Below are 24,345 nucleotides of genomic sequence, written 5' to 3'. Positions count from 1 at the left end.
TCCTACAGTTCATAATAATTTTTTCCTGTACCCTACTTTTCTCGTAGATTTATCATTCAAATTATTAATGTGTAAACACTGTAACAACGAAAAACAATACAATTTATCAAACACATTTATTAAAATAATATAACACTATAATATATTATGAAACAACGTACCAATCATCCGAACAACGTGTCAGTGCTTTTCTTTCAGTGTTTGATCAAATGTATAAAGTATTCTACCATTGCTAGTACAGTCAATTCTTTCGACAATCTACCGACTGTAATTTCTTTCGCCAGACTCTGCAAATTATATTGGAAAACTATAATATAGCTGCCTAGATACATTTTTGTCACAAAATATACTAGTATATATATATATATATACTTTTTTTTTTCATAAACGTATTATTACTAATCAATAAATATACAGTTTTATCACAAAATAGTGTATATTTATCTAATTATTTTGGACCAAATATGTAATGACAGATGTAGACCAAGTAAATATGGTTTGCTTAAACCGTTTTAAATATGGGAAACAATTATACAAGGAGATGCCTATTATTTTGTACACCAAAAATGTAACGACAAGTTAAACTGATAAATGTCCCCACATCAAATGCTATCAAGATCTATTACTATAAAATGATCAAACCCAAAAAATTGTATAGTTGATTATAAAAGCGTAGAAGAAGTCAAGCTAAGTCTATTTGGGGAAAAGGATCATCATATGCAGAGGCAATCCTACAACCACGATTACTGCTCTGCTGAAGAATCTGAGTGTAGCCTTCAATCACATTAGTCATCTTAGTCGTCATCTTCTGAATCTGTATTCCGAAAGAGGAAAAAACAACGCAAACAGTTCAAAGAGAATACTGACACCTCAAAAAAGTTGGGAAAGAGGATTCAAACAATAAAGTTGAATATGAAGCCAAAAAAAATGTTGGAAGGAATTCTTTTGGATGAAATTTTCTTTGAAAAATACTAGTTTGATAAACCTGAGACAGACAGTTTAACGTGCACCATGCGGTTATAGCTGATTTGGTGACCTTTATATCAGCACAAACTTACCATAGTGTACCTGTAAATTCAAAATAACAATAAGATGCTTACCAGATCTTATGTCTTCCCCAACTTGCCCTCTATTCCTCAATTGTTTCATGATCATTGAATATATGAGAATCCACCAATAAATGTGGAACACAAGCAGGGTCAAGAGCATTGTGTTAAAGAAGTAGTATATCATTGTATCATATGACTCTGACAACTTCAAAACCTCACATAGATAATAGCTGGGAAATGAAAAAGATCGAACTATTAGGAGAAACCAGAAAAGGGGAACAATATGAGATGAGTATAGAATCAGTTAAGTCCCGACCTTGAGGATCTTATGACCCAAAATGGGAAGAAAACTAGCCTCAGTGGAAACCAGGAGACGGCAAAACAACCAAATAGTACACTAGCTCCAAGCTCCTTCTCTGAATATTTAAAAACTTTGGCAGCCTCAAGAAAGACATCACTTCCATCATGTAGTGCAAGAATAACTATCCCAATCCGAAAGAAGCTACATATGCCAAAACACATCAAAATTAATACAGAAACTGAAACAGATAAAAGCACTCCATTCTTCTAATATCCAGGCAGCATTTGGAATTTTGCATTTGCTAATTTGTTTCCTCGAGTGTAAGAGAAATTACACTGGGTTAGAGACTTCATCCAAAATACATAGAACTCTAGATTGCCCTGATTCATTTCTGAACCATGTCCGTTCCCTGATTCTCAATTAACAATGTAAAGGAGAGCTGATCTTTTGGTACTAAGCTTTTGTAACTATTATGCATCTACTTTATGCCTGCAATAGAACTAATTACTACATAAAAAAAAGGTTTTTGACATATAAGATCTGCCATTGAATCAAGTGGACGTATTGGATGGCATACAACAGATCGTCATTAATGTACTGCAACGATGGAATGATGAACCTTTAGATGAGTTTGTGTCTTGTTAGTCCCAACTAGTAAGAGAGGAGACCTATATTTAATAATGTCTTAATATTCAATATTAGGAAAGAAAATACTCTGCGTCATATTCCTCCAACACACACATTCTTCCTCACAAGAAAACAGCCTTTTCCAGAATAGCAAGTTTTTCAACTAGGAGGAATAGCTCAACTGCAGGGATTATAACGTAAAAGAGTTTCATTTAACGCCAACAAACTTGAATAAATGACTTAAAAAGATTCAAGGCAAATCATTACCCATAGAGAGACACAAGAGATGTTATGATGTTAAGGATCAGCAACATTATAATTCGGAAGAGGTAAACAAGGCAGGCATGGCAAGGTCCATTACAAAAGCAAGTATTCCAATCTGTTATCCAGTTATCTTGAATTGAACATATGAATTCAATTTTCTTGAATGTGTTAGATGAATTCAAAATGGACCCTCAAGAATAACCATTACCAATTCCACGCACAACTTCAACATTAATTTAAGAACTCTTTTTTAGGTAAATAGGAAAACATCAACCTTTTAATCAACCATTGAGGCAAAAATACTAAAAATTGTATCTGCAAAACTGAGTTACAAACTAGACCAACTCGGAAAGCTGTGGCAATCATTTAACTATCTTTTTATTAGTAGTAGCAACCATTTCATTATGTTATCATTAAGATGGCATATTAGCATCCCCACTTAGTGGGATTTCACTAGGTATGCTGTTGTTATAGACGACATATTAGCATCCTTGTGCAGGATTAGAAGGATGGGACTGGCTAGGTCAAATTTGTTCTCTTAGGTATAAATGATTCCTACTACAATAAAGTGGTAAAGGATCAAAATATAGAAGAAAGGGATCAGTTGAGTACCCTCATTTCACGAAAATCTTAGCCAAAAGAAAAGGTAGAAAACTGTATGACATTCAATTAAAGCATCTCAATGCATTGGCCATATATGTTCTATTTCAGTTCTCAAAGGTCGCAAAACATCACATCAATTAACAAAAAAAACATGAAAATACTTCCTCTATTTCTTAAAACAAGTTTTTTAAGAACTTGTGTCCGGGGCCAGATTTTGCGCACCTCGACTAATTCCACGGGATACTTGCCACCTCCCACCACTAGCAACAAGTACCAAGTAACCCCATCCACAAAGGATAAGACATAGGAAGAAATCAATCAGCTTTATTGACCACTAGGCCACACCCTTGGGTGCTCTATTCCTTGTACACATTACATGATCTGAATCCAATTAAGATTTATAATAGTATATGTTTTTTTATATGGATATGCACATTAATATCATCACCATTACCAGCATCAAACTGGTCTTCCTTGAGCAATAAATGTTCAATTCTCCACTTCCCTTATACTTTTTTTAACCTCTTCTACATCTCAAACAAGGTCTTTCAAAGTTTAAAATCTACTTCGACCTAGCGTCCCTTCCTCCCCCTACCATCAAATGAAAATAAAAGGAAAAGTTATCTCTCAAAATATGCCAAAGAATATATATGTATTGTAGTTGAATGAATATGAACATTTGACTTGTATTACACCCAGCATAGAACCATAAAAGGGTTGCTAACATCGTACATAAACCATGTCCCTGTTTTCATGTCGAGATAGGGTATTCAAGCAAAAAAAAAGACTTAAAGGTAAACCACTGGTGGAGTACACCTTACCTTAAAATATATGAGGATGAAATCAGAAAAACTGTAACTATGTGATGAGACATCATAACAGCAAAGTCTTTCCGTCGCGTTTCCCAAACAACAAGGGCAGCAATAGAATAGAGGTAGAACCCACATTGGCACATATAGATAAGCTTAATTCCAGCCCTGAAATGAGAAATGAACAAAGGATGTTAGATTTTATCAGACCCCTATGTGAACCTTTTGTTAAGAGGCCTACAAAAATTAAAGTTGCCAGTAACATTTCATCCCTTTTTTGTGAAACAAGTATGAAGTGCAATAAATGTTGCTAATAGTTCTAATGATAAATGAAAGCAAAAGCTAGATTTACATTTCTACTAGGACTTGTGTTCCCCCTATAAAAAATTTAGTGCATTCAAATGACTGCAACAAAGGTATGCATGTTATATCAGAAAAGAAGAGTCTTGCCTAGTCAATATTCTAGTGTCTTAAGAAGCCCTATTTTTTGTTGGCATTTTCATAAAAATTGTTCAACAGAAATGGTGATGGAAGTAGTGTTTGGTGAGTTCCCCTCAGCCAAGAGCATGTTTACTGCAAAGTATGAGCAAATAGACACAACTGCTTAGGCAATAAGACTTTCACGAAGGTTTTGAACAAAATTGGCATCAGAAAGGCATTCTGATAGAAGAAAGAAAGATACAAGGAGCTATCAAGAGACAGACCACACATCCTTCAGGCAATCCAGTGCTATTATCTCAGGTGATGATGCACGTTCTGGTGGCACAAGGTAAAGAAAAATGATACTATAGGTGTAGCATGGAGAAATGAAATGAAAGGAGCGGAAATAGTTCATGACAGAAGCAGCAACGACTTAAGAAGAAGAAGAAATGGAGGAGGAGGATCTGTCACACATACCCCAAAATAAGGTGTTAGAGGGTCTTTTCTAAGGAAATTTATTGCTCCTTCAGGAAATTATTAATGTTCTTTGAGGAGTAGAGATGACTCTCTTTGCTTGGTGACTTGACGGTCTTGGTCTAAGTCTCAAACAAGTTGGGGTCAACAATATGAATCCTCATTGACCGTGTTACTCCATGAAAACTCATCTCATAAGAACATTATGTAAATAGAAATAAAAAGTATTAGAAGTTCTTTATATATTTTTTCGGAACTGCTAGAAGTTCTCTATATTTTCTAGATATATAAATCTCTCAAAGGCAACACCCACACCTAAAAGCATAGAACCCCCTGAATGCTTGCAGATAGAACCTCTTGACTGTTAGAAAAGATACGTACTGGTAACAATTAAGTAACACAGGTAGCCCTTGATTGCTTGAAAATATAACCTAACAAGTACTAGACAAGATACATATTGGTAAAAATTAAGCAATACGGCATAAACCATGCACGAGAAGTGATTTTGAATGGATACTCCATGAATCAAATAATTACGACATGATTTAGTTGCCGGACGAGAACATCAAAGATGCTTATATGTAATTCATGAGATCCTCTATGGTTTAGGAACAAAGAGGTTCCCAATTTGTGTTGTATTACCTTCAAATGAGAAAAGATTCCCAATGCTTATATTAATTCATCAACCTTGAAAATAGATTCTGACAAAGTGACAGTAGGATGGCAAAATAAGACATTTTTTTCTTTTTCCGAAACCCTCATAAAATGCAATACACTTAAAATAGGAGACAAGAAGATACTGCAAAACTTGAGAAATGAAACTTCCAATGTGAGGCTCAATGGTGAGAACTTAATACGGAGTAAGAAGTAAAACATACACTTGGTTTAATCCCAACTTATGAACTTGGCAACAGATTTGCACTAACTATACTATTTTGAATTTAACCACATATAGCTAGAAATTTTGTTGTTCCCTCAATAGTACAAGTAATTGTTCTTACTTGCTTATCCAATTATTTAAAGTAACCACCTAATTCTAGTTTTACAGACTGTCGTGAGTCAAATACTAGGTCGTAGAAAAATCAGGATGTGATACTCACGTTAGTTCTTGATTTGGCCAGCCACTGAAATATCCCTTCACATCTAGGAACCATGGCTCATGATAAGCAACTTTTAAGACACAAAACTCAATAGTTGCATAATAAGCAAATTTCCACATGGATTCAGAGCATTTAACAATTTTTCCTCTCGTAGCCTCATCGTTCCTGAGATGGGTTGTTCCCAGGCGCAGCAACAAAACGGCTAGCCTCTGGAAACAAGGTGAACAAGGAACAGAGACATGTCAGAAAGATGGAGTAAAGTAAACGACTCAAGTCATTTAACCAAAATTCAGTTCAACTTTCAAAAAATTTCCCTAATTTTCTATCATCTGAATTCTTCAACATCAGGTAAGTACTAACTTAATTGTAGCTCTTCACAATGACTACTTTCAAACAGTTAAATTTACTGTTTGCTTATTGAGGGCAAAAGTTGATATTATTACCGTTTAAAGGAACTAATTCATGTTGCATAAAACATGTAAATCATGAAACTGGTGATAGAACATAATCTTAATTGATATACAGAAACAAGCCGATCCTAACAGAGTACACTCCACTTAACAAGTACATTACAAATATTCAGCTAAAAGTTACCTCTCATAATTGCACAGAACAAATAGTTTGGTGGTGGGGAGGCCCTGAAGGGAGAAAGCAGTCAAGCACCATATTTCCAAGCAAAGGTAGCACAAAAGAGTTCAATACATTGCATGATGATAATTCATTATGCAATTAATACATCAAGAGTATCTGTATTCATCGTATTCTTCAATATCATATGCAATATTTAACTTATATTCATTAATTGTTGCAAACAGAAAATTCATTGGTCAGTGCAAGTGAATGGCACAATTCCATCAATAAACCCTGGAGAGGGATACATGCTGGTCTTAGTCTACCAAGGTAGTTAAGGACTGAAGATTATGATACACAAAATGGAGGGGGAGCCAGGTGGATGCAGATATTTTTCCAGGGGTGCTGAAATATGCAATCTTACATTTAAATTGTCGTCAATTTTTAGGGCTTAACATCGGAAATTTTATGACTGACTATAAATAGAACTCGGTTATTTAACTATTAAATGTTAAAAGTAACTCAACAAGTAATATGTCAAAAGAACTAACCTTTATGAACAAACTAAAGCTGATATTAAGACATGGCTGATAATATTTAATAACTAAAGTTGACTAAAATATGGAGCATCAGTTAATAGTTATACCTGACTCAGTAGCTCAACTTTCCCCTTAAAATTGTAACCGGTAAGCAATTAAACTACGAATTTGCAAGCTGGACTGGATGTTAGTGGAGTTGTGGACGCAGGCATTTGAATGTTTTACAACATTTTAGTCTTAAATTCTTCTTGCTCGTCTTATAAAGGGTTGAGTTAGTTGTGCAAATTACATCTTATAATGTTCTTGTAATTAAGTCAAAATGTGTTTGTCTTCTCCACTTAAGACATGTACACCATGTATAGATCAGGTAATGTGGGCCCATTGGGTACCATCATAACTGTAAGAAAAAGTACCGATGCCAAGGCATGCGACTCATTGCCCATAAGTTCTAGCCTAACGATGGTGGAACTAGTTAAATAATATTGGAAACGTGGTATATCAATTGCCAGGGGAATGTGATGAATAAATATGTCAGTGAACAGGAATTTAGAAAATTAAAATAAACAAATTAGGACTAACTTGAATTAAAGTTTCCAAAATTGCATGTTGACATCTAATGAGAAACTTAAAGCAGTTTTTGGATCTCCAGTGACATGAATTTTACTTGAAGAAGTGCAATTGATAGATAGAAGAGAAGCAAACATAGTTTACGTCTCACTTAAAACATATTAATCTATGGCAATCTGCAAAAAACTCTAGATTTTTACTGGAACTACACGATGGTGTACATCGTGTATATATGCACGAAAATGTTACTCCATGATTCAAGTATCAGTTCTAAGAATGCCAAACCCAAATCACAGCTCAATACAACTAACATCTATCTGCTGACAAGCGCCAAAACAAGGATGCACAAAGAAATACTAAACAAATTTTCAAATATAAGGTCAGAAGTCATCGCACCAAATTACCATTTAAGATCTGATAGGACGGTAACATCTGTACAGGAGTTGCACATCAATTTCAATAGTTACGAAAATCACCCTAGTTTGAAGTACTTCATAAAAGCTTGAAAGTATGTTGTGGCAAAGGATTAAAGAAGTCAAACAGCTCAAATTCTAATGAAGTCTGGGTGGATTCAGTTACTTAATGCTGACAAAGGTTAAAAGTTCAAGAATTATAATTGAAGAAACCCCAATTCAGTTCAGCCGTTTAAACTTCATTGAAATAAATTAATTAAATCACGATTCTTTTAGAAGGACTATATCATTGGCTACTAAACAGTAGGGCTCATACACATTGCTCCAGAACCTCAGAATCAAGAAAAGTACTAAATCGGATTTAGTTAAGCCAAGAAATTTTCCATCAAGATGGGATCTATAACTATTGGGATCTCATTTATATGCGCTTTTATAAGAAGGTTGTCGTTTTTCTTGGTTGAATGTGACGTCCATTTCACCCTGCTTCTTTTACGCAATCCACTAATTACACGAGTCAAACCAAGATTGAGTATACAATACTCAAATGTAATAAAACAAGGATAACATTTAAAACATCAGTTATCAACACATGAAATTTTCAAGAAAAAAGGTTACCCGAAAGATGAATCTGTCAAGGAACAATCTGACGATGACGAAACCAAAAGCGAAGAAAATGGCATAGAACAAATGAGAAACGGCGGGGGCACCATTGTTCGCCCAAATCGAGTCCATTATACAGAGAATCAGAAACCTCAATTTCGAAATATCAACCAAAATAGCGGAACGTAATGAATCCACATCTAAATTCAATCAATTGTTTGAACAATAATTTGCCCTTGTGCTCACCGCAGTGCCAAGTCCACTAAGAAGGGTGTCGGACTACCGGAGGGGAAAGGGGGTGAGGCTGGCGCTCGAGAGAATCAAAATTGATAAATAGTACCGAAACAGAGGGAAATGAGAAAATGTTGTTTTGTGTGTGTGTGAAATGAAGAAAAAAGAGAATAAGTAGGGGGCAATGGTGGAGATCTTGTGAATGAAGGGGTGTGGTTTAGTATATTTCTCATCAATAGTTTTTTGTGTCATTGATAATATTTAAATATTCGAATGAGGTAAATTATTTACGTATTATTTAATAATAAAATTTATTATTTATTAAGTTCAAATTACATAAATTATTTTTATTTTTATATTTTTAGCATCAATGTATAATGATATCTTCGCACCATTACTTTTTATTAGATTTTTAATTTTTTTTATAAGTAATGGTTAAACTAAGTTGAGCATTAGTCATTTAAATTAACAATATACTATTAATAATATAATAAAATAATAATAATTAATACTAGCCGAATGAATAAAAAGAAAACAGAAAAAAATATTTTTAAAAAACATTATTCAATCAAATTGCTACTCAATGTTGCATCTTTATTATTCTTACCTACTCTCTATTTCTTGAAGTTGTTACATGACTTGTCATGAGGTCATGATATTCATGTCATTATCTTTTACAGTAAATCACACTTTGAATCACGTGTACCTACCAAATCCTCTATTTAAATTATTTTTAAAAAATAAGAAAGTACTTAAAAAAATCATTTTTACATCAAAACATTTAAATTAGGTCAATTCAGTTAGGTTTTATATTATTTTGCTTAAAAGTCAAAGTTCCAACTATAAGAGAAAAATGTATGAACATAGTCATTTTATTTTCAATTTTTTTTATTGTCGCAGACGAATGTCCTCAACTAAATTTTACTTATTTTCTTTTACATATCTGAAAAAATAAAATTATATGTAAGGAGGTATATTAGAAATGTATTTAAATGATAAAAAAATAATTTTTTCTAACTATTTAACTTTTTTGATAAGATTCTCTCTGGATAAATAATCTTCAATTTCTTTTGTCAAACTTATTACTGTAATTGCTGGAACTACAACTTGATGGATAGGACCACTACTATTTTACTACTTAATTTTAATCCACAAATATCTTCAAATAAAAAACGCATTTTTTTTTCTTGGAACAAAAGAGCTTATATTTCGTAGCAGTGAAACACTATTATATCTAGGTTAATTGATGTGCAAAGTTTGAATAAACGCAAAATAACAGAATTAACCCCCCTCCCCCAACCCAACACACACATGTGAGATATCCAGCGTTATTGAAAGCAATTTTTCGATAAAGTCAACATAATTTTATTTTTATCTTTTTATATATTACATTAGATATGTTATTTTTTTGTGAAATTAAGCGTACCAAATAAATATAAATTATTTGTATGAATAACAAAATGTAATAAGATATCTATATAATTATAAAAACTTATGACTAATCATAAATAAAATAAAATGGAAAAACATAATTAAATTATTTTAATTTAGGAAACCTTTTTTTACAATAAATATATTAATTAAAAAAATCACACCATCACACCAGTGGAAAGTAGGGAGTAGATACCTTAAAACTTAAGCTAGCTTGCTTAACTTCCAGCTCACTCATAAACTGGTGGATCTCCTTATAAACACACAAACTGGCACATCTCTACTTTTATTTTTCTTCCTTTATAGGAGGATGTCTGTACTTTATATTTATAAAAAAAAAATAGATGAAAAAATTAGTACACGACATGTGGAACTAAAATGGTAAAAAAAAAAAAGAAATTACGATTAAACTATGAACTTCTACCAGCGATCTCGTATATATAATATAATATTCATTACATTGGTAGGTGAAAATATTTGCTTTGGAGCTTTAATGATATATTGCAGGTGATATCAATGCTAATTAAGTGTACTATATATTTATATATATATATATATATATATATATATATATATATATATATATATATATTCTGAAAATCCCCTCAAAATTAATACTCTATTATCTTGGAGTGTATCTTCATTAAAAAGAGTTCAAAGGATAAATTAGTAATTTTGAGGATATTTTTTTTAATAATTTAATAAAACATATGTAGAATATGAAATAACTAATATGGAACAGAGAAAATACCTAGGTATATAATTTTAGTGGTAAAACAGAAATATATGGTATCAAATTGGTACTAGTAGATGGGATGAAAAAAATTTGGATTCTTTAGAATTTGTATCTTGTTTTTTTCTTTTAATTAAAGATCAAATTGAGATCGAACTTTGTATGATATTTATTTGATTAATTTGATAAAATTTTTAAATGCAAAAATAAATTATATATAACACTTTAAAAATATATACATTACCGACATCGCTATATTTATCTGAATATTTCAGTTAAATAAATTTATTTTTGCTTGAATATTGAACTTATATTTAAATAATATTCTTTTATTCTAATTTCTTCACAATATGTATTTGCATTGAAATTTAACTATTCTGAATTACCGTAATACATATTTGGAAAAAAATATTTTCTACAAATTTTTATATTGAGAACTAAAAGTCAATACTCTTAAAAGAGAAAAGCTAACATTGGAACTTGTTTAATGGTCTAATCATGTAATTTACATTCATTTTACTTGAAAAAAAAAACACAACATGCAAAGTAAAATGTTTGTAGTTCACATGCGCTATTATTCCATTTCTTTTATTTACTTGACTTTTTAGCGTATAATTTACATATATCATATAGTACAGTTTGTAAAATATATTTTATTTTCATTTTTTTAATTATAATTATTAAAATTTATACTTTTTGAATATATTAATATGTATCTGAATATATTATACTATAAATTGAATACATAATATATAATTCAAAAATATATTAAAGACTAGTTCGAATACATAATATGTAATTCAGATGTATTACAAAATAAACTGAATATATAATATATGGTTCGAATACATTAAGTATTGACTGAGATACATTAACTTGTAACTCAGATACATTAAATACATTAAGAGAGGAATAAAGAATTTTGAAGGTTTTTAGGAATAGAATAGGATATTAAAAATAAGTGATAAATTAGACGTATATTTTAGTATTTTTTTAATTATTTTTTTATTTTAATTCCTCTTTAAAAGAAAATAATTTCTTTATAATTTTTAATTTTAATTGCATTTATATCTAATAAAATAGCCATATAAGAGTGTGTTTGGCATGAAGGAAAATGTTTTCTGAAAAATGTATTCCAATTTTCTTATGTTTGGTTGAAGCAAAAGTTTTGGAAAATATTTTTCAAATCAACTCATTTTTCTCAAAATTAAGGAAAATGACTTCCCTTAAAAAATTAAGGAAAACATTTTCTAAAGCTCTCCTCCAATTTCAATTTTTTTTTTTTTTTTTGAAAAAAACATCAATTTTATCAATTTCAAAATTTTATTTTTTTCACCCGATCCCTAACCACTTCCCCTCTCCCCCAACCATCCTCTCCAAAAAAATAATTTTGCTTTTTAAAAATAGGTTTCAACTTTAAATTTTTATTTTTAAACTCCTACCTCACCCTACCAGCCCCCTCAACCTCCAACCCCAACCCCTCAAAAAGTCATTTTTGCTTTTTAAAAATACTATCAATTTCAAATTTTTATTTTTTCACTTCTACCCCCTCCCCCTGCCCCCACCCCCACTATCCCCCCACACCCCCACCACCACTACCCAAAAAAAAAGTATTTTATAAAAATATTTTCAATTTCATAAATTATTTTCTACTCTAGTAAAAACAAAAAATGTTCCTCAAAAACATTTTTTATTCATAAATTAAACACTAAAAATCATTTTCAGAAAATAGTTTATGCGCACCAACCAAACATGATAAAATAAGTCCAAAATCTACTTATTTTCCAAAAAAACATTTTTTAGGAAAACATTTTCCATGGAAAACATAATTTCTTTATAATTTTTAATTTTAATTGCATTTATATCTAATAAAATAGCCATATAAATATCTAAAAATTTGTTTTAGGGTAATTTTTTTTTGATCTATTAACATTCGAATCACGCGTACGAGACTCAATTTAGTGTGCTCCCAAACGCGTAAAAAAGAAAAGTATAAATTGCACTTTTGCGCGTTCAGTTTGCATTCCCTCCAAAATTTTATAAAACACGTTCTCATATTCTTCTATGGGAATTAGGGCAACAACAAGATCGACCCACTCGATCGATAGGATTCACTTCACCGGCGACAGGTCTACCGTAATTTCTACTCGGTAACGTATTCCGATCATCTATTTTGGTCTCAGCAATGTATAACGTCTCTTGATGTACAAAATTCTTTCATGTTTTGTCAAATTTTACCTTTAAATCGAGCAGTACGGACGGTCCTGTATTTGCATGCTGATATTTGTCTCAGGCTTTTGTTCAGGGACGGATTAATTTATCAGCGCCGCTTAATTTTAGAGTAATTTGTGTAATTCTCCTAGGTGATGCGATAAATTATGGTTTGCTGTAGAGGAGATCAGTTAAGTAGGTTATAGAAACGCGGAGTAGTATAATGTAAATTGATAGGAAGTTTACAGGAAAAATAAATGGAATGAGTTAGTTCTGAACTTCTGATTCTTAAGGTCCTGTCCTGTTTTATATAAGTACAGGTACGTATATACTTGATAATGATCTGAAGCATGAATACACGTTCCTTCGAATAATTTTTATGTTTATAATGAGTGATCTATATCATTGTGTAAATTGTGTGTCTAGCTACACACTGGTTTTTATATACACATACTAGAATATGTATTCATGTACTAATTATTGATAACTGATGTACGATGAACGAACAGAGTTGTACTTATTTTATTACGCCTGCTCTAGTGAATGACAAGTCTTTAAATTTAATCTAGGCGTTTTCTTATCTTCATGGGATATGGCGATCTCTCTTTTTTTGAGATAGGGCTGGAGGAAGGATTTTTGTTTAGTGGCTTTAATATGATGCCCTTAGCTTGCAATCTACCTTTTTACCTTTTAGGTGCTTCTCTCTTGGAAGTGTTTGATGCCAAAACAGATATGTAAACTTGGTTTAGAATGGCTGTTTAATTTTTCAGTTGCTACATAGATATTGACGGGAGATTTGTACGAGTAACTTTTAGGATGCTTTAACTTCAAATCAATCTGTATCTTCATGGGAAGCCTTTTGTTGAATGCCCTTGACTTTCAGGCTTCATAAGAAATTCTGTAATGCTCTAAGGTAGGTAATGTACTAATGTTCCATATAGCCAATATCGGAATGTATTAACATGTATCTGCAGCTTCTATGATACCTGTAACTGGAATGCAATTCACTTCCTACTTCTAAAAAGTAATAGTGCAGTGTCAGGTCATATTTCCTTCATGGAGGATCTCAATTATCAAGTATCTCTTGCTTGTAGGAGAGCAACTCCAGAAAGTGCTTCTCAGATTCTGCTAGCCTTAACTTGCTAAGACGAAAATCCTAATGCAGAAAAGAGAGCACTAGTTTGATTTCTTGAAAGTTATGCTAAGTTGATATATATGCCTTCACCCTAGCATTGAAAAACAGAGAGATCAAAATAAATCCAACGTCATGGTTGCAGTTACGCGTGCACAATCTTGATCAGCTTTCTGAGTTACATTCCTGCTGCAAAAAAAAAAAAATCGTAGTCCATATATTGCTTGAGGTTACATTGACAAGATTTTTTCCTGCCCTTAGTGTATTGAGGTGATTAATCGAGCCTGAAGTTCTATCTTTGAAATTCACTCTTCCCAAGCTGAAACTTAATCATATGTGAAGAACTTCACTTACTTCAGATATGCAATTTGTTATTCATTGGTTCATACAAAATACGCTGAAATTAGAGTCATGCCCTGAAAACTCTGAGGTTAAAAGAAAACCCTTAACACTCAAAATTCTTGGCAATTTTCATGTTGTTTTCACATGCTGTGATGTATTCCATATTCTATTCATGTAATGCTTATGATGCCTCTGCATTCTATTTCTTTTAGGGATAATACACAAGTACCCCTCAACCTATGTTCGAAATTTCAGAGACACATTATACTATACTTAAGTCCTATTACCTCTGAACTTATTTTATTAATAATTTTCTACCCCTTTTCGGCCTACGTGGCATTATCTTGTGGGCCCAACGCTGGTTAACTTTTTTTTTTTTAAGTTAGTGCCACGTAAGCCGAAAAGGGGTAGAAAATTACTTATATGATAAGTTCGGGGTTAATAGGATCTTAGTATAGTATAAGTGTGTCTTTGGATTTCAGGCATAGGTTGAGGGGGTACTTGTGCATTTTCCCTTTCTTTTAATTTATTTTTGGCTATTATGGTTCTATTGATTTGTGTGACCTTGTGTTTTTATTAGGTAATTTTGGATGTATATACAGATCACAACCATCCAGATCTATCATTGAGGTTCATTCCTGTTGGAACATTCCAGACTAAGAGTGCGTGGGCTAGAAAACAAGGTAGTTCTTTGCCCTAATGTCTATTTGACCTCCATTTTGCTACTTCCCCATAGCACTTGTTTCCATCAAGTCCAGAAAAATCTCATGAGTGTTGCCTACAGACCATTATAGCTTCAGGATCACTAGACACATGATGGCTATTTTTGTAGTGACATGTCTAATGGGACCCTTCATCCTATTCCATAAGTGCTAGTTTCCACTATGGAATTTTCCCATTAGATTAAGCCATTTCCTTTTTGCAGCCACTCAAGCATCTGGAATACTTGGATCTTCTTAGGCCCACTGATGCTGACTCCCACGTGAAGTAATATATGTTCTTCAAATGCCATGCACACAAATGTTCCATTGAGCTTCATTTCTTTTGACCGGTAATATTCCACTATGGTGCTGCTTTTCCAACATATATGAGTCATATCTTTATTCTTTCACCAAATTGGAATATATAAAGCTAGGAATCCATGCGAACTTAGCTTAAGATAGAGCACAGTGGAAGAAAAAAGAAGCTATATAGGCGTAACTAATTTTCTGAAACTATGTTTTCGTCATGGTAGTACATTTTTAGCTCTCTCAGAGACTTTTATGCCAATAGAAAAAACTTCAAGTACTTTTTTAATTTTACTTTGTATAATGTTTTCTGAGATGAATTTTTAAATGGAGAAACATGGTTAGTGAGAATTCAGATAACTAACCGCAGTATATATGAGATTGAGGCATAACTATTGACTGTTGTTATAGTACAGAGTTAGTAATAATCTTGGAATGCATTGTATCGCAATTTAGCCAGAAAAGACATTGCTGTCTTTGTTAGAAAATGTGATTGACTTTACAGACTAATATTTTTATAGTACAATTTCATAGAAGGTAACAAAAAAGTTTCTCAGATGAGTTTCAACAGAAACAGTAAACTAAGTTCAGAGGTATCTTCTGTTTTTTTTTCTTTTCTGTTGCTAGTATATTAGTTTTTATCAGGTGGCATCTGTTTTCTAGGGGTCTCTTTGGCTTCTTGTTTCCTTCCAGAACCTAGAAGGGAGTCCATGCTGAGGTATTGGGAATGGGCTATATTGTACTCCTTTGGAAACTTCGATTTCCCACCTGCAATAATTAATGTGTGAGTATGAATTTCTAATAAAGTTAGAGCACTGATATATTTAGCACTCTTCTAGTAGGTACAATTGAAATTTCAAAAAATCTCCTGGCGTGACATAAACACAAGTGAAGCTGGAACTGAGAAGAAATTTCTTTAAAACACATCCTTTTCCTTTGACTAGATTTTTGTGAGCATTATGTGGTTGGGAGTTTAGTGGATGTATTTCTTCAACACATGAACACGAGCACATGACATCTGCTTGTATACATATTTTAAAAAAGAATATATAAGAGAAGTCTGTACCCATTATTATAGACAAGTCCTGATGCTTTGGTATTCCCCACCTGTTGGCTTAAACTTTTGGATCTGCTGTTGTTGCAGTTCTTCTATGTTATTATTGTTGTTAAATATTAGTATATACAATGGATTTAGTTAAGTAGTTAAAAATCGTGGACTCAAAATAATATAAGTTATGAATTTAGAAGCAAATATGATGTCATTGTCGAACCTAAATTTGGTAACCAAATGATGAATCAAAATCAGCATCTCCAGTTTGGCGAGTTCATTTCCAGGACAAGCATGGGCACCGTTGCCAAATGGCATGTAGGTATTGGGTTTGGGAGCAACCTGCATCCATCATCCACCACTTGATTATTTTTTTTGGAGTTAACCAACTTTTCATATTTTAAAATTCTAGACAGGTGGAGAATTGAAAAGCACTTTGTTAGTACTCGATCACCACATACCTCAAATCTGGAAGCATCAAAATTTTGAGGGTCAGCAAAAAATTCTGAATTGTGATGAATGTTTCTAAATAGTGGCATGACCTTCCAACCTTTTGGAATCAAGTAACCTGCATTTAAGATATCTTTACTATTCATGTTAAATGAGTAATACCTTACAGAAGGATTGAAGGTATAATTAATAATGATACATATGAAACTTCATTTCTGTGCTTCAACCAACCTTCACACAACTAACACCAGTTCTTTGAGGCTTCTTTTTATTTTACAAGTCGGTGGACCCAGAAGTGTAATAATTTGGGTTCATTAACTTGTGGGACAAAAAGAAGCCTACATAATTAGTGTCAGCTGTGTGAGACACAAAATAAAGTTTTTTCAATACATGCATTTCTCAATTTTTCTTGATGTACTTGTGTCCAATGAGTCTGACATGTGATTTTGATTGAACTTGTTCCCTATTTCAAAACTATTGAACATTCTCATTGTACCCTTGATGAAATACGACTATAGGAATAACACCATATCTTAAAAACCACTGTACTTTTGGTATGTTATATACATTTTCATGTCCAGTCAAAGCCTCATATAAAATGACTGAATGATAAGTTAAAAAAAACTACTATTAAGTATCTATACTAATCGTCACACATACTAGTATCGAGTACAAAGTAGTCATCTGCGTAAAATAGATAATCAGAACATTCCTACAGGAGCAATGAGTTTATATATGTGTGTCCTTTTTGTACTTATTTATCCATGGTTGAACTTACATTTGATAACTAATGACTTACCATCGTATTCTACATCAACCACGGCTTCTCTAAAGGTGAAAGATATAATGCTAGACATCCTTAAGCTCTCTAAAATGACCTGCAATTGAAGTTCTTCTAGCTGATGAGAGCGAACTGTGAGTATAATATAAGTAGTTCTAAGAAGAAAAGATTACCCTGTAAGTTAGTGACATATTTCTTGTTTGAGCCCATGTCAACGGCTTCTTTCCTCCATTTGATTCGTAAATTGTTCTTTGTTCTGCCTGCAAAAGAAATGATTTTTTTCTTAAACCTAGGAGCCGGACTCGCAATAGAACATGCTAGAAGCGCTAATGGAGATGGGAAACAGAAAGTGATTTACCATATACACTGATACTGTTAATTTGTTTTTACACTAAGGTAAGTTTTAGCTTACTATAGTAGGCTAACTAATTGATTACCTGTAGTTATCTTTTTGGGTGATTCAATAGTGTGTAGTTCCTTTTCACTGTGTTTATTTAACTAATCAATAGAAAGCAAAAACACTAGGTAGGAACCAAAAGGAATCTGGAGACAATACCTTAACAGTTTCTAAAAGTTTCTGGTCATCAGAGATGTACTTAAGAATCCATGTTAAAGCACTAGCTGTTGTGTCCTGGGCAGCAAAGAGTACTCCGATGACATTGTCAGCAATTTGATATTCTGTTAAATTCTTCCCTTTCTCATCTTTGAAATTCAACAGATGACACAAGAGATCTTTCTCTACCGTTTTTTTCTCCTTCCTTTCACTGATTATCTCACTAAGAATCTGATTAAGCTTCCTCCTTGCCTTTGTCAATAACAGAAAATTTCAGCATAAAGCTATGGAATAAACAAGTTATTCCCAGTAAGTTCATACGGAAGGAATAAGAGAAACTTTACTTACCACCATAGCTTTGTAATAAGCAGTTCCGGGTAAATTCGTAGGGAAAGAGTTATAGCCCTTTTCTACTATAGAATAATTTTTGTTGAGCTCCTCTTTGTACTTAGCATCCAGCTGACCAAATAAAGCAAGAATGCCTACTTCAAAGGAGAACTGTAACATGTCCATCAGATTCACATGTTAGACTGATTTATAGATTATAATCTTGTGGTCAGCTCATTTGAAGATATAATTAAGTAATTAAAAGTGTATGCTCTTTAACGGTTTAAGCTTTTTAGATGAGATGGTATCACAATTTAACAAGTAGCAACGAGCTACTAGTAACAAACCTTCTTCATCACACGGAATGTATTGATGGTTTGGTTCTTCTCCGCCCATAATTCCAATGCAGAAATGGCCAAGTCCTCGATCTCAGGAATTAGTTTACGAAGAGCTTCAGGAGCTAGCGAGCTCTGAACCACCTTCCTTAGTCGAGAATGGTAGTTTCCTTGGTAAAAGAACAAAGCAGAAGGGCCAATCAACCTCTCTTTGCTCTTAGGGAACGTTGGTTTGAACAAGTGAGCGTAAGTTAGCAGCACGAATCTGGCAGCTTCAGGACTAGCTAGCATAACGCAAGGATACCCAAGAATGTGTGTTTTGAATATATCACCATACCTGCAAACAAACATTAAAAATAGAATGCGTATATGGCATATGCTTTTAATGAACTGATGAGTATTCTTTTCTTTGAATTAATAGAACCTTTTTTGTTTGTTAGCAAAGAGGACACTTGGATCTTGAGAGTACAGTTGGAGAGTTTCCCCTATGTACGGCCAGCCCATTGAACCAGGAGGCAGCTTTGCTTTTTGTAAGTTTGTCCATTTTGATTTCTTTAATGAACTATGATAGTATAAGAGAAGAGCTATAAGAAAGAAAAGGACGTAAATGGAACAAGAAATATTCTCCATCTAAATGGAGAAGTTCAGTGTTGTGCTTTGCAATTTTATATTATATTAATTTCTTTTGTTTTTGATGGATTATTTAACTAGTGAGAAAAAGTTCTCCCTATATATAGGAAGAAGAGGCTGGGATAGAGACGAGATATATAGGGAAGAAGGTTTGCCAAATGTTGGGTAAGAGGGGTTATTATATTACTGTATCATGATATGCCATATAATAGATTCATACATATCCAAGGTAGGAGGAGGAAATTGGACCACATTAAGCAATATCAAATGTCATCTGATGAAGTGGACCTATTGTGTTGAAACAAGACAAAATTCACACCAATAGCTGAGTACTTAGTTTTGTCTGCTTTAACGTATATTTTTGTGCTCCTCTTCTTTTAGAGGTGACTATTTTCGTTTTGTTCTCATAGTTGTGCGCATGTGATCTTTTGATTTCCTTTTACTTTTACTTTCGAGTGAATACCAGAAGTAATGGTGTTTATCAAGGCCCACTCAAGCGGAAGAAAATTCTCATTCATATTGATTATGTATGTGCACTGCTTTTGAGCCAAGGATTTATCAGAAAGCAACCTCTCTACCAAACTAAGATAGGATAAGGTATGCATACATCCTACACTCCTACCTTTCCCACACCCTGCTTGTGGAATTACCTCAGTATATTGTTGTTGTTGATTGGTTGTTGGGGGAGTGGAGCGATCAGGAACTGATCACATAGTAAAATACAGATATGTAGATCATATAATATCCTAATCGAGTTCATATAATAACACACACATATATGATGGTACCTCAATTCAAAAGTTCTCTTTCAACTGGAAAATGAGCATGTCCGTGGTCCATTGTAGAAACATAGAGCCAACGTAAACAACAAAAAGTTTTGATGACTTTCTGAATATGCTCATTAATTTGCATATAAAACATATGAGAATATTTTCTGAACTATGCAATAACGTTTTTGTAACACCACTCTCCCTCTTGAGTTATTATAGCACATGATAGGCTCTTCTAATTTGTTTTACATGACATAAGTGATTAGCAGATGTGTATTTAGCTTCAAAAGTAATATCAGCAACTATAGAACTTTGTTGCTTCTGTATAACTGCTATGATATAATTGTCACTAATCACGATAGCATTTTCCTTCTGCCTTTTAAATATTTCTGTTCGAGAATTCAGTTATTAGTGTTCCCAATATAGGTAACTCTGAAATGAACAACTCAAAAATATCTTTTGCTTTATTCTACATATAAAAATAGATAAATATTTGTCCGTTGCACTAACTATTTATACTAATTGTATAATGGTTAATTAGTCATACATTACTAGAGAAGAATTGATATTGATGCAGTTTGTCCTACAAGTATTTGATGTTTTTGGCTAGTTATAAGGTGAAGGATATCTTTAGTTTGTAAACATATAACCGTGAAAAGTAATGCTATTTGATTATTGGTAATATATGATATAATATGATAGTGGATTTTGTTTTTTTATGCATAGCAATCCTTGTTAAGAGGAATCTTTTTCAGTGTCTAATTTTAGAATTGTTCAGTACAGTGTAGTGTGTACTAGTGAAAAGTGTGATGCCACGACTGTGATGCTTTATCCACCTCAGAGTTTAGATTTTAATTGGTTAGGCATGATATTGATGTGTGAGGCTTCAACAAATAGAATATAAGTTTCCATTCTTATGGTGCACGAAAATGGAGCCAAACCAAATTATTGTTGCACTAAGATAATAAAATTCTGGCTAAAAGTACCGCCCTTATTCAACAGATAGCCATCACAACCATTTGTATATTCCCTTTTCTATTTTTTTAAAATTATAATTGTGTTGTTTGAATTAGTTTAGGCATTACATTCATTCGTTTTTTTTGAAGTACCTGCTACTTTCCAACAACATAGGTATCATGTAACTTTGTCCGTCTAGGTTTGTACTTTGGACAAATAGGAAGAAATTTGAACTTGAATTGTGTTAGGATATGGACTTACCTGATTGTACCCACTTCATTGAATACTAAACCATGCCCTTGAATACAATCATTTGCATCTTTTAGTCTGTCCTAAAAAGAAACTTTATGAGGAAGATGGAGGATAGTTATGTATCATGTTTACGAATAACTAATAGCTAAATTGCTTCGAGTTTAATTGTTCCTTTCACTATATTTATTTCTATCCTTTTTACTATGTAAATATAAAAATGTCTCTCTGTATATATATAGGAGTAAATGTTGTAATTTTAGAAAGTTACTACCTCCATCAATATTTAATTATCATAGTTTTCTTTTTTAGAAAAATTACTACCTCCGTCAATTTTTAATATGATATATTTCTCATCATATTGCAATTTATAGTAATTTTTTATATAATTTTTAAATATCTAAATTTTTTTGTTTAATGAATAAATATAATTTAATTTAACTTTAAAAATTAATCACATTGACTTTAAAAATACAATAAAGACAATAGAAGTGGATGAAATGAGGAGAAAATTGCAAATCTTGAAAGTCCCATAGTCGCAATGAGTCCTCACGTGCGAGGTGTTGGGATCCACAGAGCAGTACTCCATCACAGAGCCGCTATGATCTCAGAGATTTTGGATCAGATGGTCGGCATAACGCGCCATCTATGATATATTGATTTATTTGACGTCAGATTTCCAATACCAAGATGGTAGGAGCCGTCATTCGTAGCTGGATGAGACACGTGTCAGCATACATACGGCTATGCTTATTACATATGGATAAAGAAAATAAATAGGATGAGTGAGTTACTATACACTGAATGATAATAAAAAAACTAGCGAGTCGAGAAATATCAAGACTTGTGGGATGCACTTCATCCTTCTGTCTTTAATCAGAAATATCAGTCTGAATTTTTGAAATTAATAAGATTTGATAGGAAGGAGTTCCCCTGTGATGAGTCTTACGCAATGTAAGCACAAATTAATCAAGTGAGCTATTGAATAGAATGAGATGGTTGTCTAAGGAACTAGTTTTTAGAGTTCAGGTCTATTTGCTTTTGGATCCATAAATTTCAAGTTTCAAGTCACAAGCTTGAACAGTTATCATTTATCAATCCAATTTTCAGAACTTCCTCATATGGTGACAAGCCTGTTTGATCTCTGGTGTCCTCATGACACAAGCCTGTTGAAGATTTACGTTTGTTTACCAGAAACGCCTAGAAGTACTAACAATGCACCCATACTGTATATATACTCCTAGAGTTGCAGTTTAGTCTAATGTTACACTAAACGCTTGATTCATGTCTGAGTTGTAAATTAATGATGAACTAATTTTATAGTTAAATAACTAAATTGTCAAATAACTAAATTGTCGCTAATTCTTGATTTAACTATGGATTAGTAACGAAGTTCCTAGCTAATTCTAGTGTTTTTTAGTGTAATAATTGAATGGTTTGTTATCATTAATGAATAATGAGAAGATTGTTATATGTAGATTAGTTTTATTCCATATTCTGTATTCTATTCATATAAAATATTTGTAAGTAGATTCTTGTCTAACTTAATATGAATTAATTTAATACCGGATAGATGTTATATTGTCATTATCTTTTCTTAGTCAACCATATGCCATGGATGCGGCATTTATAACTTAATACATAATAGTATTATCTCTCACGATCCAAGTTCTTTGACAATAGGCTCCAAAAGTTAAGTTTAATCGTATACGAAGGATCTATATAGCATAGTTATCTTGCTTTTAAAGTTTAAAACCAAATTAAGCTTTCCCCAAGTATTTGAACGTAGAAGGAAGAAGAAAAAGGTCATGGAAATGGGACCTAGCTAGTTCACAACAAGACAAAATAGCGTGATCTTCAACTAATAGTGGATGGAATGGGTAATAAAATAGAGCAGGATTTTGTGAATCATTCTCTTTGGCCATGCCAATGCAGTAAAAGTACTCTTCGAAATGTGCAAAAGAATAAGATCCAAGTAAATTAAAGAGACGCTGCAACACGGCACGGCGCTTCTACCTATCAACACCAAGCACTGATTCTTTAATCTTTAAAGAGATTAGTAATCTTGGGGATAGAGACAAGGATAATCCAAAACCAAATCCAATTAAATTTAATGAACAGCAATTTTTAAGATTCTTAATAATGTACTGTTAAAATTATGAGTTCAAAATTAAAATTTACTAAGACCTTCGTATGGATATAGTTCGTATTGAAATTCATTCAGGTTATTCACACGGAGCAGATTGTCTGATAAGTACCAATATCGATATAGGTTGGATTTTCGTTGAAATATTCAATGAATTTGTAGAAAGATATTTCTCATCCAACATAATCTCCCAAAATGCTGTTCTTGGAATAAGCTCCCTCTTCCTAATCTGGGAGACTGGGACCAGTAAAGAGGTTGTTTTGGAATTAATAATAATGAAGAGTTTGGTATCAAAAGAATATCTAAATTTTTTTTCCATTTTATATCACAATCATTCATTGTTTTATTCATCTATCACATTTTATCAATCTTTTTTATGTTAAAACACATTTTGATGTTGAGTTAGCTTAGAGATATATGTTGCAAGATTATTGAAAATGACCATTTAATTAACTCGATATTGAGGTGTGTTTTAATATTAATGAAATAATAATTTAAATAGATGAAGATAACAATGTATAATTGATGCCAATATGAAACTCGAAAAAGAATAGTTTAATTTGTTTTTACTACTAATTCATGTAATGAAATTTTCAAAGTTTTTGGTCAAAATCATCTTTAAACTAAACTTCAAATTTAAACTACAATCTTAAAATATCATTCTTATCATAAAATA

At 32.5% G+C, this 24,345-nt stretch overlaps 2 protein-coding genes and 1 long non-coding RNA gene across 10 annotated transcripts; 1 reads left to right on the top strand and 2 right to left on the bottom strand.

Moving 5' to 3' along the window:
* Window positions 1-479: 479 nt before the first annotated feature.
* LOC101267275 (ceramide synthase LOH2) lies at window positions 480-10,315 on the bottom strand. Of its 2 annotated transcripts, none has more exons than XM_019211882.3 (6): window positions 10,195-10,315; window positions 5,648-5,856; window positions 3,666-3,821; window positions 1,366-1,551; window positions 1,101-1,279; window positions 480-814 (listed from the first exon to the last, which is right to left on the bottom strand). In XM_019211882.3, exons 1-6 carry the CDS (start codon window positions 10,234-10,236, stop codon window positions 795-797), a joined length of 792 nt encoding a protein of 263 aa, XP_019067427.1. In that variant the 5' UTR covers window positions 10,237-10,315; the 3' UTR covers window positions 480-794. The 2 variants fall into 2 exon arrangements, with proteins under 2 accessions (XP_019067427.1, XP_004230790.1); XM_004230742.4 differs by lacking the exon at window positions 10,195-10,315 and adding an exon at window positions 8,352-8,823.
* A 2,428-nt stretch (window positions 10,316-12,743) lies between these two features.
* LOC104645416 (uncharacterized) lies at window positions 12,744-20,152 on the top strand. 2 transcript variants are annotated; one of them, XR_011212006.1, is made up of 5 exons: window positions 12,744-12,881; window positions 14,997-15,099; window positions 15,342-15,467; window positions 19,358-19,447; window positions 20,014-20,152. It is a non-coding gene; the product is annotated as an uncharacterized lncRNA (long non-coding RNA). The 2 variants fall into 2 exon arrangements; XR_011211998.1 differs by lacking the exon at window positions 20,014-20,152 and having other exon boundaries at window positions 19,358-19,864.
* On the bottom strand, window positions 15,875-19,547 carry LOC101266767 (abscisic acid 8'-hydroxylase 4). 6 transcript variants are annotated; one of them, XM_026028503.2, is made up of 10 exons: window positions 19,342-19,547; window positions 18,930-19,254; window positions 18,604-18,753; window positions 18,259-18,507; window positions 17,876-17,962; window positions 17,721-17,799; window positions 16,933-17,054; window positions 16,695-16,813; window positions 16,490-16,572; window positions 15,875-16,191 (listed from the first exon to the last, which is right to left on the bottom strand). In XM_026028503.2, exons 1-9 carry the CDS (start codon window positions 19,545-19,547, stop codon window positions 16,539-16,541), a joined length of 1,371 nt encoding a protein of 456 aa, XP_025884288.1. In that variant the 3' UTR covers window positions 15,875-16,191; window positions 16,490-16,538. The 6 variants fall into 6 exon arrangements, with proteins under 6 accessions (XP_025884288.1, XP_025884279.1, XP_069146400.1 ...); XM_026028494.2 differs by having other exon boundaries at window positions 16,490-16,555; XM_069290299.1 differs by having other exon boundaries at window positions 16,933-17,039.
* Window positions 20,153-24,345: the final 4,193 nt, after the last annotated feature.

This window comes from Solanum lycopersicum, chromosome 1, assembly GCF_036512215.1.
Source record: "Solanum lycopersicum chromosome 1, SLM_r2.1".
Taxonomy (NCBI): Eukaryota; Viridiplantae; Streptophyta; class Magnoliopsida; order Solanales; family Solanaceae; genus Solanum; species Solanum lycopersicum.
This window is presented reverse-complemented; position numbering and strand designations above follow the sequence as displayed.

Excerpts from the sequence above, each read along its gene's own strand:
- LOC101267275 (XM_004230742.4), bottom strand. The coding sequence starts at position 8,468 with ATGGACTCGATTTGGGCGAACAATGGTGCCCCCGCCGTTTCTCATTTG. Across the intron at positions 1,280-1,365 it reads TGGGTCATAAGATCCTCAAG|CTATTATCTATGTGAGGTTT; the intron begins GTCGGGACTTAA and ends TTCATTTCCCAG. Across the intron at positions 815-1,100 it reads TGGGGAAGACATAAGATCTG|ATTCAGAAGATGACGACTAA; the intron begins GTAAGCATCTTA and ends TTCGGAATACAG.
- LOC101266767 (XM_026028494.2), bottom strand. The coding sequence starts at position 19,547 with ATGGAGAATATTTCTTGTTCCATTTACGTCCTTTTCTTTCTTATAGCT. Across the intron at positions 17,963-18,258 it reads AACTTTTAGAAACTGTTAAG|GCAGAACAAAGAACAATTTA; the intron begins GTATTGTCTCCA and ends TTTCTTTTGCAG. Across the intron at positions 16,814-16,932 it reads TTGATGCTTCCAGATTTGAG|GTTGCTCCCAAACCCAATAC; the intron begins GTATGTGGTGAT and ends TGATGGATGCAG.